At 42.1% G+C, this 15,689-nt stretch overlaps 1 protein-coding gene across 3 annotated transcripts in view; it reads left to right on the top strand.

Moving 5' to 3' along the window:
• The window catches only part of POLE (DNA polymerase epsilon, catalytic subunit), a 62,427-nt gene that overhangs the window by 34,921 nt on the left and 11,817 nt on the right, over positions 1-15,689 (top strand). For 2 of the 3 annotated variants that reach the window (XR_004232439.1, XM_003760915.4), the window contains exons 25-39: positions 439-634; positions 4,289-4,503; positions 4,778-4,880; positions 5,406-5,486; positions 5,575-5,697; positions 6,632-6,844; positions 7,106-7,315; positions 7,785-7,928; positions 9,526-9,666; positions 11,786-11,939; positions 12,022-12,128; positions 13,310-13,486; positions 13,588-13,811; positions 14,560-14,780; positions 15,120-15,324. Coding sequence is in view for 2 of the 3 variants with exons in the window: in XM_003760915.4 (XP_003760963.1) it covers positions 439-634; positions 4,289-4,503; positions 4,778-4,880; positions 5,406-5,486; positions 5,575-5,697; positions 6,632-6,844; positions 7,106-7,315; positions 7,785-7,928; positions 9,526-9,666; positions 11,786-11,939; positions 12,022-12,128; positions 13,310-13,486; positions 13,588-13,811; positions 14,560-14,780; positions 15,120-15,324 (2,514 nt within the window). In the remaining variant the exon portion in view is untranslated. The remainder of the gene's footprint in view (positions 1-438; positions 635-4,288; positions 4,504-4,777; positions 4,881-5,405; positions 5,487-5,574; positions 5,698-6,631; positions 6,845-7,105; positions 7,316-7,784; positions 7,929-9,525; positions 9,667-11,785; positions 11,940-12,021; positions 12,129-13,309; positions 13,487-13,587; positions 13,812-14,559; positions 14,781-15,119; positions 15,325-15,689) is intronic. The other variant, XM_031955515.1, reaches the window with a different exon arrangement.

The following is a 15,689-nucleotide window of genomic DNA, read 5'->3' as shown; positions in this document are numbered from 1 at the left end:
ATTCTTTTTTTGCTAACTCAGTTGGCAGATGGGCTTTGAGAACTGCTATTTCTAGATTATCTATTATTGCCTTGTAGCCAAAGCAGGAAGGAGCCTCTTTGAGCTTAATGGAGCCCGTCCTCCAACAGTAGCCAATGCTGGGCTCTTTAGCTTGATAGGACATGGTAGAGCTTATAGCCTTTGAGAATTCAGGTCTCACCTTGGTGCCAGAATGACACACTGAGAAGACCCTCCTCAATGGTTATGGCACAGAGGATGGTTATGTTATTTTTAAACTGCCTGTGTTCCTGTGAGAGTTCTCCTATGGGGACAGGACAGCTCTTGGTTCAAGAACAACAGGCTGGATGTGGAGGGGCATCAGGGGCATGGCAACCTACCTGCACATAGAAGAGAAGGGTAAAGGACATGTCCACTAACTGATTTCCTACACTCTTGTAGATATGCTGTGTTCAATGAAGATGGCTCCTTGGCTGAGCTAAAGGGCTTTGAGGTCAAACGGCGTGGAGAACTACAGCTGATTAAGATCTTCCAGTCGTCAGTGTTTGAAGCATTCCTAAAGGGCAACACCTTGGAGGAGGTCTATGGGTCTGTTGCCAAAGTAGCAGATTATTGGTTAGATGTTCTCTACAGCAGGGTACGTATTGCTCCTGGTGTGCACTGTTTTTACATGTGGTAGTACTAGGGAGCACTGTCCATTTACAGTGAATATACTTTATATGTGTTATCTTAGTGTGAGTCAGGATGGTGGTCTTCTCATATTTGAAGGGCAGTCATGTGAAAGAAGGATTAGACTCCTATGGGGTTGAACTAGGAACATTGTTACAGAGAATCAGGTTCAAGTTGCAAAGATGGTCTTCTTAAAGTCCAAAAGTCAAGCAGGCTGCCCAAAGGGCTCACTGCGTCTCCTCACCCAATGACTTCATGACCACCTGCTGAGATATTATAGCGGGCCTTCCTGGTCGGCTCTGAGGTGGAATTTTTGGCATCCTCAGTGTATTGTTTGCAGCCCTGGGATTCTGCAAAGCCCAGCTAAATGTGCTCACTTTGATGTTTCTCCCATGTGACATTGCAGTCCTCCATGCATTGCCTCCTTGCTTCTGCTCCTTAGAACCCCTCAAGTCTTGCTTTTTAAAAATAATTTGTATGGCATTTTTCCACAGGATTTATTCACAGACCTTCCTGTTGAGAGGAGAGGTTTCATTACCTTTTCTTCGGAATTGTTATTTTTTTTTAGTTTCAGTATACTCTAATCTTTTCATTAGGAATGCTTGGAAGTCCTTTGTTTCATTCATTAAGGTTTATATTTTTCCTCTACAATACACTCAGTTTTGTGTTTAGTTGTTTAGTCATGTCTGACTCTGTAACCTCATGAACCATAGCACTCCAAAACTTTCTCACTCTCTTAAAAGTCTATCCAAGCTCATGTTTGTTCTTTCCATGACACTGTGTTTATCCATGACCCTCATCCTTGGCCATCCCCTTTTCCTTTTGCTTTTAATCTTTACCAACATCAACTTTTCTCATGAGTTCTACCTTCTCATTATATTCAGTTTAGTAATTAAGATATTTTTGATTGTAAATCTCCCTCTTCCGCTCCTCCTCTTCTCCTAACCCTCTTTGCCTTCCAGAATTTTGCATTCAAAACCTTTGTTCTCTTCTTGTGGTAGCTACTAAGTTATATGTAATCCTCTCTGTGATCTTCTCCTTTGCCCTCTGATTCTAAAATCTCTAGGTAATTATTGAAATATTTTGGTCAGATTAACTTTTTTGGTCATAGCTTTCAGGTACAATGATTCTTAAATTATCTTTCCTTGTTCTGTTTTCCAGATCAGTTGTTTTTGCTTTGAGTTACCTTGCTTTTTTTTTCTATTTTTTCAATCCTTTGACTTTGTTTTTGATAGATCTTAAAATTTCCTGAAGTCATTATCTTCTATGTGGTCCATTTTAATTTTCCAGGAATTTATTGAATGGATAAAGGTTTCCTGTCTCTTGTGATAATCTGTTTATTACCTTTCAATCATTTTTTTCCTTAGCTCTCATCTCTTTTATAATTTTTTTCTCTAATGTTATAAAAATATTTTTTGACACTTTAAAAAAAAAACCCAACCTTTTTTTTTTTTTTTTTTTTTTTTAAACCCCTATTTGCTTCCAGGAATTATTTGAATTTGTGCCCAAGCTATAATTTTTTTTGATACTTTGCTTGTAGATATTTTGGAGTCATTTGCTTTTAGGTTTATGTCTTGAGCATACCTGTCATCATCACAGCTTTTAATGATGGGATTCTTTACTTTGTTTGCCTGTTCTTTCAGCCTACTTCTTGACTCCAGACTAGTTCTTAGGGCCAGTCTCTGCACACTTCTGGAGAGAATGTTTGTGCTGCTGCAACTGCTGCTTTCATAAGAGTATTGCATATTGTATGATTCCAGAATCTTAGAAACACAAGACTAAGAACCTTCCAACTTGTGTAATTTCTGAAGTGGTCTGATTCCACGGCAAAATTTGATGGATCACTCTCTCCCTCTTCCCCCAACTCTGGTGTGAACTCTTAAAATTCATGATCTGGGTTTGGGTCTGAACAATGTGCCTATGAGCTTACCCTGTTTGGAGTTCTAGTAGATTGCTTTTGGACTCTCCTATTCTTAGCCAGGCTGGAAGCTGTGTTGATTCAGTAACAGAACTAGAAGTTTCCTTTTGTGCTAAGATTCCATCCCTACTTATTCTGCTGTAGATTTTAGACTTAGCTAGAACTAAGATCCTGCTTTGCTTCTAGGGTCTAAGCCATATAATGCTTCTTGTTTCTGAACTTGTGCTTTGCTTGGTACACAGCCTAGAACCTAGAATGACATCTTTAGATACGTATCCTCAACTTGGTTTCCTCTGAAACTGGGAAGTCAGCAACTGATCCCTGCACTGTTTTTTCTGTATCTCTGTACCCTGCACAATTTTAAACTCCTCTTTGATTTGGGTCTTGTCCTGGCATACAATCTTTTCCTGTTCTAGAATATTTGATATGACCATTCCTGGTTAGATTTTGTATCTAGTGTTTAAAGATGTCTCTGACTATCTTCCAATGCTGACCTGGACTAGAAAAATATCTTATTGCAATTTTTTTTTTCTTGGATTTCCTGATAGTGCTCAATTGGTTGCATTTTCTAGCATCTTTCTTTCTTTTTTTTTTTTTTTTAAGTTTTCAAAGCTCCCTTTAAACATTTTCTCTTACACAAGGCATTTCATATCCCTCAGGTTGCTAATGACCTACCAAAAATTATCTTTTACTTACTTTATTAATATTTTATTATTTTTAATATAACCTTATAAGTATACATGCTGTTGTTTTTACTTTTGTAATCTCAGTGCCTAGCCCAGTGCATAGTAGACACTGAGTGTTTGTTGATCTCATTTGATCCTTATAGTGAATCAGAAAGCTAGGGAGGAAAAGAAAGATGAATGGTTCTGGCAAGGATCACAGAGCTAAAAGTGTCAAAGTTAGGTCTCTAGCCCAGACCTTCGGAATCTCATTCTAGCCCTCATTCCCTAATACTGTGCTGCTTAGCCTTATTGTGTGAGTTTCTGTGGGAGACAGGTATAAGTAACCCAAAAGAGTCAAATCATCCCTTCTGCCTTTGAAGGCAGATAAACCCTTAGGCTTAATGAATTCTGACCAAAGGAAGTTTTCCTCACTAATGTTTTTTTTGAAATCTCCCTCAGCTAATTTAGAGAATCATAGAATAGAGGCCTTCAAGATCATTTATTCTAATTCCTGTCCTTCTTCTTTTTAATAAATGCAGAAAGTGAAGTTAAATGGGGCAGCTTGGTGGCAAGTGGATAGAATTCTGGGCCTGGAGTCAGGAACACCTGTGTTCAAATCTAGCCTCAGATATTTCCTAGCTGTGTGACTCTGGGCAAGTCCCTTAACTCTGTTTGCCTCGGGTACCTCATCTGTAAAATGAGCTAGAGAAGCACATGGCCAACCATTCCAGTATCTGTGCCAAGAGAACCCCAGATGAGGTCACAGAGTCGACACAATTAAAGTGACTGAACAATAATGATAAAAGAGTAAATGATAGGTAAAAGGTCAAAAGACAAGTGGCAGGACTAGGAAGAGACCCTCTATTATCCCAACCCTCAGTCCAATATATATTCCATCATATCCTGCTGTAAATATATTCAGACTATAGAAATTCTGAAATGGGAAATTCCATGTGAGGGACAATCTAAGGGGAAATGTTGTTAGGCTTCCATACTGTTAACATATCCCTAGAAATGGTTTGTGGACTCTCCTCCCTAGGCAGCCAACATGCCAGACTCAGAACTGTTTGAACTGATCTCTGAAAACCGCTCCATGTCTCGGAAACTGGAAGACTATGGAGAGCAAAAATCCACATCCATCAGTACAGCCAAGAGACTGGCCGAGTTCTTGGGAGATCAGATGGTGAAGGATGCTGGGCTGAGCTGTCGCTTCATCATTTCCCGCAAACCTGAAGGGTCTCCAGTCACAGAGAGGTAATTATTACAAGAAGCTCAAAGTGCTGATGATGCATTGAGAAAGAAGGAGTCAGAAGGTTAAGAAAAGATATGCACATTACGATCAAGCAAGATTGAGCATTAACTGAGTCTCTCTGGGATATCTGTGATTGGATTACAAACGTTTTACGGGCCAAGCAATGGGATTTGTCAGGGATGATAAATAGGAAGAGCACATTCTGTTCTGGATAATGGGGTAGAGGAGGTGCTGGGTCCTTTTGGCGAATAACATGGACATTGCTGTGTTACCTAGGGCCATCCCACTTGCTATTTTCCAAGCAGAGCCCACAGTAAGAAAACACTTCCTCCGGAAATGGCTCAAGAGCTCTTCCCTGCAAGACTTTGACATTCGGACAGTAAGTCATAAGACTGTTCTATACCCAACTCCTCAAGAAGGGAATCCTGGCAAATGAGACTATCCAGGATTCACCAGGATGACGCCTGACCCAAAGGCTTGCAGATTTAGAATTGGAAGGGACCTCGTGGGTCACCTAGTCCAGCCCTCTCCATTTACAGATGAGAAAACTGAGGCTCATCCAGGTTAAGTGATCTGCCTGTGGTCACACAACTAGGTGGAAGCAGAGATGAGATTTGAACCACTGGGTGCTCAGAAACCAAAGCCAATGCTCTTTCCCCTGGACATCCTGCCTCCCTGGCCATTTTTTTGTGACTCTCAGTGAGTTCCTGCAGTCACAGGACTCTAGAATTACCTTAGTGGCTAAAAGTGACATGTGGCTGGAACAATGGGAAAGCTTGATGCTGGTGTAAAAAATACCAGTACAGAGGACAGCCAACTTGTACCTGTTCTCCAAAATGTGCTTTCTGTTTCTCGTGCCTCTTGGTCCTCTGATTGTGTTTTTCTGAATCACATTCATAAATAGATCCTGGACTGGGATTACTACATCGAAAGACTTGGGAGTGCCATCCAGAAGATCATCACCATTCCTGCAGCCCTGCAGCAGGTATGATTGAGAGCCACAAGAAGAGGGCCCAGAGCAGCCCGAGAGCTGGACAAACACCTTTCCCTGATCCGGATGCTGTTTTCTCTAGGTGAAGAACCCAGTGCCACGTGTCCGACACCCTGATTGGCTACATAAGAAGCTGATGGAGAAGCATGATATATATAAGCAGAAGAAGATCAGTGAGCTTTTTATTCACGAGGGCAAAAGACAGGTAAGAAGGACCTTGTTGAGGACAGATTAGGGATGCATGGTCAAGGGAGTGTCTGTCTCAAGACAAGAGACAGAGCTCGCAGCAATGCAGGTATGTAGCATTGGCGTCCAAACCTGCTTGATATGCCTTACCTTGGTGATGAGGCTTTTATGATAGCACTCCCAGCCTGGCCAGCTCCTTCTTCACCCCGCCCCCCAGGGAACATATTCTTCTTACCTGTTAGACTTAAAAGCATCACCTGTTGCTTTTAAGCTAAAACTGTCCTCTCTGCAATTGCTTAACCATGATCTATTATTTCAGCCCTTTCTAGATTCCTCCCAGCATCTCTTTTGCAAATCTCATTTCCTTAAATTCTTTTTCTTCCTCTGAAAAAATTTTCTTTGGTGAATGCTTCTTTTTTATTTTAAATATTTTTTTCTCAATATTTCTTTTTTCTTTCTTTTTTTTTTTTTTTTTTTTTTTTTTTTGCTGAGGCAGTTGGAGTTAAGTGACTTGCCCAGGGTCACATAGCCGGGAAGTGTTGTGTCTCAGACACTTTGTTTTGAACTCAGGTCCTTCTGCCTTCAGAACTGGTGTTCTATCCACCGCGCTGTCTAGCTATCCCTGAATGCTTCTTATTCTTAAGTATTTTCTGTTTAATTTCATTCTAGTCATTAGACACAAGTATTTCTGTCTTTCTCTTTTTGGTGAGAAACAAAAAATAGTCTGCCTTTCTTTCTAAATAGCTTGCTTTTGCCTCAACATCCCTTCTTTCCATACTTCCTGATCATCAGCTTAGACGTGTCATGTGGTCTGTCAGTCAAGACATCATCATTTTGATAATGATAAGGGAATGGTACTTACTGAACAACTACCAGATGTCAGAAAGTTGGTGGTATGAAGCGTGAGTTATACTACTGCCATAGTCCTCGACTCTTGGACTTCTTGTTTCTAGGTCACTATCAATCAGCATCCAGAGGGTAGCCAGGGACATGGGATTCTGGATATGGAGGACCTCGGTGTCACCAAGCCGTTGCAGCCAGCAGTCCCGATTGCCACCAAAAGGAAGAGAGTCCCTATAGAGAGCCAAGAAGAGTCCCAAAATTTAGAGTTGACACAGTCTTGGCGAGAAATTTTGGGACAGCCACCATCTCTTGGTACAACCAAGGTAAGTCAGTGAAGGGGTCAACACAAAGTCCTCATTGTCAGAGGCTCAAACTCCTCCATGGACTCATCTCCCCAAAGGGACCTGCTGTGTCCTCTGACCCCTGATCTGGAAGCCTTTAGGCCTCTTAGTAGAACCTGATTCTTAGAGCACATCCAAAGGGAAACATTCTTGCAAGCTGTCCAGAGGGTACTGGTGTTTCTGAAGCTATTGTTGACTTTTTCCCTTCCTGCTTACACAGATCCTTTCACACTTTCTTTCCAGGAAGAGTGGCTCGTGTGGCTCTCATTTCATAAGAAGAAGTGGGAGCTACAGGCCCGTCAGCGCCAAGAGCGCAGGAAGAAACGGCGTGTGGAGACCAAAGACAGGGTGCTGAGCTCAGGCGTCATTCGTGACGGCCCAACCACAGGACTAGGGCACTTCCTGCGGAGAACAGCCCGCAGCATCCTGGACCTGCCTTGGCAGATCGTGCAGGTATGGAGGAGTAATTTCCTAGATGGGGTGAAGAAGCAAATATATTTTTGCAGTAAAATCAAGACTCTACTAGATCCAGCTTCAGAGAAATGAGGCCCTGGGACAATGGAGACCCGGAAGCTAATTGTTGCCTACAGTCTGCATCAGGATGGAATGAGGAGGAGAAAGACAGGAATTAGGTTTCAGGTTTAGCTGAGTTAGTGCAGCACTTTGATCGTCCCTCCAAATGACAATAATGTGTAACAATATCTCTAGTCATTCTTTGGAGCAGGCTAGGAGAAAGAAGGCAAATCCCAGTGGTGTGAGCTGGCATTCATACCAGACTGGGTGGAAGACCAGACCCCATGGTCCTCTGGGCTGTATTCTGGAGCTTTTCTTTGGCAGTGGTGTTGTCCTCAGGATTTGGGCAGAATAAACCATGCTACAGGTCAGGGTCATTACTGCGCTATGTTTTGTGTTCTCCTTGCAGATCAGTGAGACTTCCCAACCTGGCCTGTTCAGACTTTGGGCTGTCATTGGCAATGATCTACACTGTATCAAGCTGAATATCCCCCGTGTGTTTTATGTGAACCAGCGTGTGCCTAAGGAAGAAGATGGATCTTCTTTCCGTAAGGTGCCAGAGACAACCCCTACAACATGGCGATCCTATAGCATTGGAGGGGCTAGTGAGATCAGCAAGCAGATGCATTTTGGTATTCTGCTTGGTCTTCCTTTCTTGGTTTTCCTCACTCTGATCCTCCAAGAAAACCTGTCCTATTGTAGTTTTGAATTGACCTCTCTCCCGTGCTATCCCATCAGAATGAGGAAGGATAGATATCTCATGATGTCTTAGCATGTTGTTGCCAGGATGGTGTATGTAGCACAAGGCCCAAACACTCCTGAGTGCAGCACAAACCCAATTTAAAATGTAACTGAGAAATATTTAACCAAATAAAAATACAGTAAAATATAGATTTGGTTACATTTTAAAATTAAGTCACTTTCTGGTCCTCAGAGCTCTTTTTCTTGAGCCTGTTTTTGAACCTTACAGTATAGCTCTGATGGCTGGAGCATTGGATTCAGAGGCAAGAGGCTGGAGTATGAGTCTCAGCTCCTAACAGCATAGACATGGCTAAGCCCCTTACTTTCTCTAAGCCTCAGTTTGCATATGTGTAAAATAGAGAGAATACCTCTATCTCTTCACAAAGTAATTATGACAAAAGTAATTTATAAAGCTCAAAGTGCTGTGGAATCATTCATTATTAGAATTATACTTCTTGGGCATTCAGGCAGTGTCTCATCTTGAGTTCCCCAGTCAGTGTGCTCATTTACTTCCTCAGATACATGTTTATTGAGGGACTATCTTCCACTGTGGGAGACCTAAGTGAGAGAGTCCTTGTTTTCAAAATCCCAGCCAGTTCAAGAGATCCTAGACATAAATACAAAACACTGCTTTACTGAATGAAATGTTCAAATATGTAGTACACAGAGAATGAGAGTTCGGATGGGATAGTTCACTAGGAGTGATGGAAATCAAGGTAAGTAGAGTATTGGGACTTGAAGGAGCAGGATTCTGAAAAGCAAGAGAAGCAAGAAAGACCTTTTAGGAGGGGAACTAACATGAGCATAGCACAGAGAAGGAAGGGAAAGGGGATGAAACAATCATTCTGGCTGTCAGAGAGATGGAACATGAGGTTACCAAGAAGGAAGGAGCCTGGGGAATAGGGGAAGAAGACTCAGGAGAAGCTCAAGCACATCTTGAATTAGGTGAGAATCGGGGGTCAGAGATGGGAGTGGGAGGAGCACTTGTTTTTCCATAGCACCGTTCCCATGGGATTCATTGAGGGCTGTGCATGAGTTAGTTCTGTCTGTACTGACAGCCCTGTTACTCCATTCATGCTTTAATTCTAGGGCCTTCACCAGACTTTTCCCCTAGGATCATAAATTTAGAATTGGCACAGCTTTAGAAATCACTTAGTCCAACTCCCCCAATTTGTGGATAAGGAAACAGGTTTAAGAAAGCTAAAGGGTTTTAACTGGCACAACTGGAATTTGAAGCCAAGAGCTTGGACTTCCACTCCAAGCCATCTAACCCCTATCCCCTGCTGCATCCATGGCTTTTGCTGTGATCTTGTCAAAAGGAGCACTAAGACCTGCCGTGAGCTCTCTTGTCAATTTTTTAAAAGGCAGTTTGGGGACTATTCTGGAAAAACCCATAATTCTTTTGTCAGGTGAACAGAGTTCTCCCTCGTTCCAACATGGTCTACAATCTGTATGAGTATTCAGTGCCAGAGGACATGTATCAGGAACACATCAATGAGATCAATGCTGATTTGTCTGCACCAGACATTGAAGGCGTCTATGAGACCCAGGTAACTGTCCCTCTGGACAATTTTAACTTCAGAATGCATCGAGATTTGGGCTATGAGTTGTATTTACCAATGGATCCATTCTGCTGATGCCAGCTATGTGCAAGGTCCTGCATTTGATGTTGTGAGACTCCAAAAAAGTATAAGATACAGTTCTTACTCTCAAGGTAGCTTAACATGTAGTTAGAGAGATTCTATAGACAGGGTCTGACTAGATACAAAGCAGTATGAGTAATTTGTTTAAACAAACATAATAGAATTTATCCATATAAATGAGTGCTATTCTTATTTTAGTATTGGATTTTGAAATTCTTAATTAATTTCAAAGATGGTAATAGAACTTTTTTTTTTTTTTAACCATCTTCAGTGGTTTTTTTGTCAAGAGTGGATTTGAATTTTGGAAACAGTCAAAATGGTGTAGCAAAAAAGCCCTGCAGTTCTGAACTGAGTCCTAGCCTTGCCCATATGTACCTACTGATGTGCAGATTACTTTTCCCTCTGAAGCTCAGTTTATTCAGCTTTAAAATGGGGATTAATAAAAATGGGGAAAAATAAAAATTACCTGCTTCACAAGCATTTTGGGAAGAAAGCATAAACCATTCTCTCTATCTGCTCTGCGCTCTCCCCTGCTTTCTACCTCCAAATACCCTTCAGGAGTCAGCTCAGATTTCACCACTTCCAGGATGCTTTCCCTGACTACTAAGTCCTTCTGCTTACTCAGTAGTACCTGCTGCCTGTATCATTTATTTGGCACTTAGGGCTTAGGATTACTAATTTTTCTCACAAGCACATGAAAAGAAACTAAAAAGTAAAGGTACATTACATTAAGAAGTACATTACACTAAAAAGTAATGTACCATTTTTAGTTAAAAAAAAAAATACTCATCATTCCAGAGAAGATGTTTCTGAATGATTACTATATTGGGCTCTGTCAGGCTAAGAGTTTTGAACATGAAATTTAAGTGTTTGAGATTTATTTTTAATTTAATTAAATTAATTTATTGTATTATATTTAATTTAAGAATGGTATGTTAGCAATGTTTTAGAAAGTTTAATGTAGCTTCTGGACATAACACAGGTAGGGAGGGAAGAGGGCCAGTAGAGATTCCAATTGGGAGGCTGTTATAGTGGTCTAAATGTAGATGTGTGAGGGAGGTTGGGCACAGTGATGGAAAGGAAAGACTCGGGGTTATCAGATACAATATATAGGACCAAAGGAGAGGCAAAGGAGAATCAAAGATGAGGTTTTGAGACAATTATCTTGGGTAGCGTCCATTCGATTGAAACACTTGGCTTGCAGAAGTTAGAGCAGAGCAGGCAAAAACAACTGTGCGGAGACAAAGAAGTCTATTTTCTATAGTAAGGGAAATGACTTTCAAACATGGAGGGAAATCAGACACATATGCCAGTCTCCCAGTCAGAGAACCTGCTGACTAATACCTATGACTATCCAGGGAGTTGCAGCCCTGACAGCGAGGGGTAACGGCAGCAGTGTGATGAGTTTGATTTATTGCAGCACTTCATGATCAGAAAATAATTCTGGGATTTTGCTGTGACAGAGATTATTCACAGGAACAGCACAGTAGAATCAGGCTAGGAGTCAGGAAGACCCTGGCCAAGTCACTTAGAACTGTTTGCCTCAGTTTCTTCATCAGTAAAATGAGCTGGAGAAGGAAATGGCAAACCACTCCAATATCTTTGCTAAAAAAGAAACCTCAAACAAATCCAGAAGGGGTCATGAAAAGTCAGACAATTGAAATGACTGAACAGCAACAATGAATCTGGAGTAATAAAGGATCCTTGGTAGGAGTGAAGGGCATTGAGAAGAGTCTCAGGGGAGATCTGCTCCATCTTGTTGCTGACTAGCTGATCTAGCTAACCCTTTTTAGTAGTCATTTCTCTCACTGGAAAACTTGGGATGAAGGGGACTTCACCAGATCCTGAGACCCACTGTTCTGCTTTAGGGCAGCTCCAGTTAGTTTTTCCTTAGAGTGAGTCAAGTTTGCAGTTAGAGGTACTGCCTTTGTGTCTTCTGTCCCCCTTTGGTTCCAAGGCATACGGACTGAGCTGTTCCCATAGCCTTTTCTGACCACCTTGCCATTGGTACCTTCACCCTTTCCAGGTGCCGTTGCTGCTCCGGGCTCTCATCCAATTAGGCTGTGTATGTATGGTCAGTAGGCAGCTGGTACAGCACCTCACGGGCCGAGAAGCTGAGACCTTCTCTCTAGAGTACTTGGAAATGCGTTCCTTGGCACAGTTCAGCTACCTTGAACCAGGTTTGACCTCTTCTGTCCCTTTCCCCAGCTCTGGTGTGCTCCACCTGTGGAGCGCTGGGCTCAGTGAATTCTTGTTCCGCAGGAAGCATCCGGCACATCTTTCTGTATCACCACTCTCAGGGCAGCAAGGCGCTTTTTGGGCTCTTCATCCCCTCCCAGCGCAAAGCTTCTGTGTTTGTCTTAGATACGGTAAGTAGCTCGTACGCTAAACTTCCTGAAAAAGACCAGAGTAGATTGTCAGGGTGGACCAAGGGTGGACCAAGTTGGTGGGAAGAAAAATGCCTGCTCAGAAATAAGAGTGTTTCCTTTTCTTTTTTTTTTTTCTCCCATAAGTTTTCATTGATGTCTTTTAATTTTTTTCGTCATCATAGTTTTCTCCAATGTCTTTACTCTTCCCAAAGAGTCATGCCATGTAACAAATATATTTTTCAAATATTAGTTTTTTTAAGAGGAAAATAAGAGGGAAAAAATTGGTAATGACTGATCAGTACTTATTGAAAAAGGCTGAAAATGTGAAATGTATACCACCTGTGGGCCTCCTACTTCTGAAAAGCAATTGGTTGGGAGTGTCCATATATCTCTTCTTTCAGTCATGCTTGATCTTTATAATTTTATAACATTTACTTTTGATTTTTGTGTGTAGTTATTTCCATTTATATCATAAATCATTGTGTATATTGTTTTCTTGGCTTTGCCTCCTTCACTTTGCATTAGCTCTTGTAGATCTTCCCATGCTTCTCTTTGTTCATGTGTCATTTAGTCTGACTCTGTAATATTACATTTTATGCATGTACCACTTCCCAGTCGGTGGGGATCTACTTTATTTCCAATTTGTTGCCCTCATAGAAGATGATGCTATAAATATTTAGAGGTATATTGGGACTCACTTTCTATCAATGGCTTCCTTGGGGCATAACTTTGTAATGGAATCTTTTGGGCAAAATATGTGACATTTTTCTCGCTTCATTTGCATAATTTCAAATTACTTTCCAACATGATTTATTAGGTTATAATTCACAGTAAATTGTTCCTATCTTCCCACAAACCCCCTCCCCCTAACATTGACTATTGCTAATTTTTGGTCATTTTCCCAATTTTACAGCATATAAGGGAGAGGGGAAGTTTCTGTGTATGCCTTTGTTCTTTGTCTTGCATTCCCACCATCCTTGGGCCATTTAGCTCTCCAAGTCTGAAGGAAAGCCTTTCCTGGAAGTATGTCTATTTGAAAATCAGGTCTCTGTCTGAATCACTTGAAGGTTCTGCTACCTTCCTATTCTATTCCCCTAATGTGTCAGTGGCTTTCAAATCTTCAGCCTTTCTGAATCTATGACAGACTAGTGTGACTCAAGAATAGGATGTTATTTGGACAGGTGCGCAGTAACCAGATGCCAAACCTGAATTCCATGTACTCATCGGAACACCGCCTCCTGTTGGAGAAGGTGGGACCCGACCTCCTACCCCCCGACAAGCACATTTTTGAAGTGCGAGCTGAGACTGACCTGAAGACCATCTACAGAGCCATCCAACGACTATTGCTTGGCTACAAGGTAAGATCTCATCAGGAATATTGCCATCTTTGGACTGTCCAGCCAAACTGGACTTGCACACGGGTGACCTGTCTCTTGCCTCCCCACTACCTTTCTCACAGGAAGAACGCCGGGGTCCCACTCTCATTGCTATACAGTCTAACTGGGAGCTAAAGAGGCTGACCACTGGGATGCCAGTCTTTGAGGAGTTCCCATTGGTTCCAGTCTGTGTGACTGATGACATTAGCTATGGGGCCTTGGACTGGCAGCGTCATGCAGCCCGGCGCATGATCCGGCACTATCTCAACTTGGACACTTGCCTGTCTCAGGCATTTGAGATGAGTAGGTGAGTAGGAAAAAAGCCTCTTACCTGGTCTCCCAGTCTCATCTCTTCCCTCTCCAATTCGTATTCCGCATCATTTCCTAAAGTACAGACATAAATATATTACTCTTTCTCAGTAAACTTCTATGACTCTCTTTTTAGGATCAAATGGAAGCTCTCCTGCTCAGCTTTGAAAGCCCTGCACAGCATGGCCTTACCTGCCTTTTCACCCTTATTATATGTTATTAAATATTTTTTTGTGAGGCAATTGGGGTTAAGTGACTTGTTCCTAGGGTCATTCAGCTAGGAAGTGTTAAGTTTCTGAAACTGGATTTGAGGTCAGGTCATCCTGGCTTCAGATCCAATGCTCTATTCACTGCACCAAGTTGCTGCCCCTTTTATTATGTGTTATGGCCTAGCCAGTATTTTGTGGTTCAGCCAGACTGACTACCTTGCTGTTCTCACTCTCTGCTCAGGTTTCCATCCATGCTTTTATCACCTCTGTTACTTGCATTCCCTCAGTTCCTTCTAAACTCTGCTCAAGTGACTAATGCTTTCTACAGATGCCTTTTCCTGATCTCTCCTGCTGCTTGTCTCCCCCTTTTCCAGTTTACCTTGCATGTAATTAGTATATTACCCACCCACCAACCCTGAAAAAGTGACAACTTCTTGAGACAAGGAATATTTCATTTGTCTTTATTTATTATTGCCTGGCACATAGTAGGCACTTCATTAATTGGTGAACATGAGTTTTTTTTATTTCTCTGGACAGATATTTTCACATTCCTGTTGGGAATCTCCCAGAAGACATCTCTACCTTTGGTTCAGATCTCTTCTTTTCTCGCCACCTCCGACACCATAATCATCTGCTCTGGTTTTCTCCTACATCCCGTCCTGACTTAGGTGGGAAAGAAGCTGATGATAATCGCCTTGTCATGGAATTTGATGATCAAGCTTCAGTGGAAATAAACAATCCTGGGTGTTACTCCACTGGTGAGTGTGGCACCCATTTAAGAGGAGTAGGGCCACTTAGTGATGAACTTGGTCTCCAGAGGACCAAAAAAAAAATGTTGCTCTTTGTTCTAAGGGGCTGACCCCATGGTGCTACTCAATACTTCTGGATCTCCTTCATGAAAGCCTGGCTGTGGGGCCAAATGTCAGTTATCCCCTTCTGGGCTACAATTTCTGCTGTGTTACTAAGCTATAGCATAGCATGGTCAGTAGAGAGAACGCCAAGAAAGAGCCTATTCCTAGGGGATCACTATTGCTGATTCTGTTTAGTGCAGCTGGTGATTGATTTGAGGACACGAGCTCTGGGTTTTCTGTCAACAGTGTGCTTGGAATTGGACATCCAGAACTTGGCAGTAAATACCATTTTGCAATCTCACCATGTTAATGATATGGAAGGAGCGTCCAGCATGGGCATCAGCTTCGATGTCATCCAGCAAGCCTCTCTGGAAGAAATGGTCACAGGGAACCAGGCAGCCAACATCCCGGCCAGCTATGATGAGACTGCTCTCTGCTCTAACACATTCAGGTATGAACTGGAACCTCCGAGATACTGTCTTCTTCATCACTGAGTGTTTCACCTTCCTCTTACTGCCTCAAGAGGCTTCTGCTTAAATTGTGGCAGGCCCCACAGCAGTCTAGTGCTCAATATACCTTTGTCCCCATCAGAGAGATTGAGCTTAACTTGTCTGAGTCTATGTAGCCCAAGAGGAAACTAAGTGATGTGGCTCGTGTCACACAGGTGCTTCAGTTCTCAAAATCCGTAGAAGTTATCCTCAGTTTATAGCATTCAGAAGTTAAGTACAGGACAGGTCTAGATAAAGATTTCTAAGTATCAGCAAAAATCAAGATGCCATCATGATCCTGCTGGCAATGAAAAGGGATCAATGGGAG

This window comes from Sarcophilus harrisii, chromosome 1 (genome assembly GCF_902635505.1).
Source record: "Sarcophilus harrisii chromosome 1, mSarHar1.11, whole genome shotgun sequence".
Lineage (NCBI taxonomy): Eukaryota > Metazoa > Chordata > Mammalia > Dasyuromorphia > Dasyuridae > Sarcophilus > Sarcophilus harrisii.
This window is presented reverse-complemented; position numbering and strand designations above follow the sequence as displayed.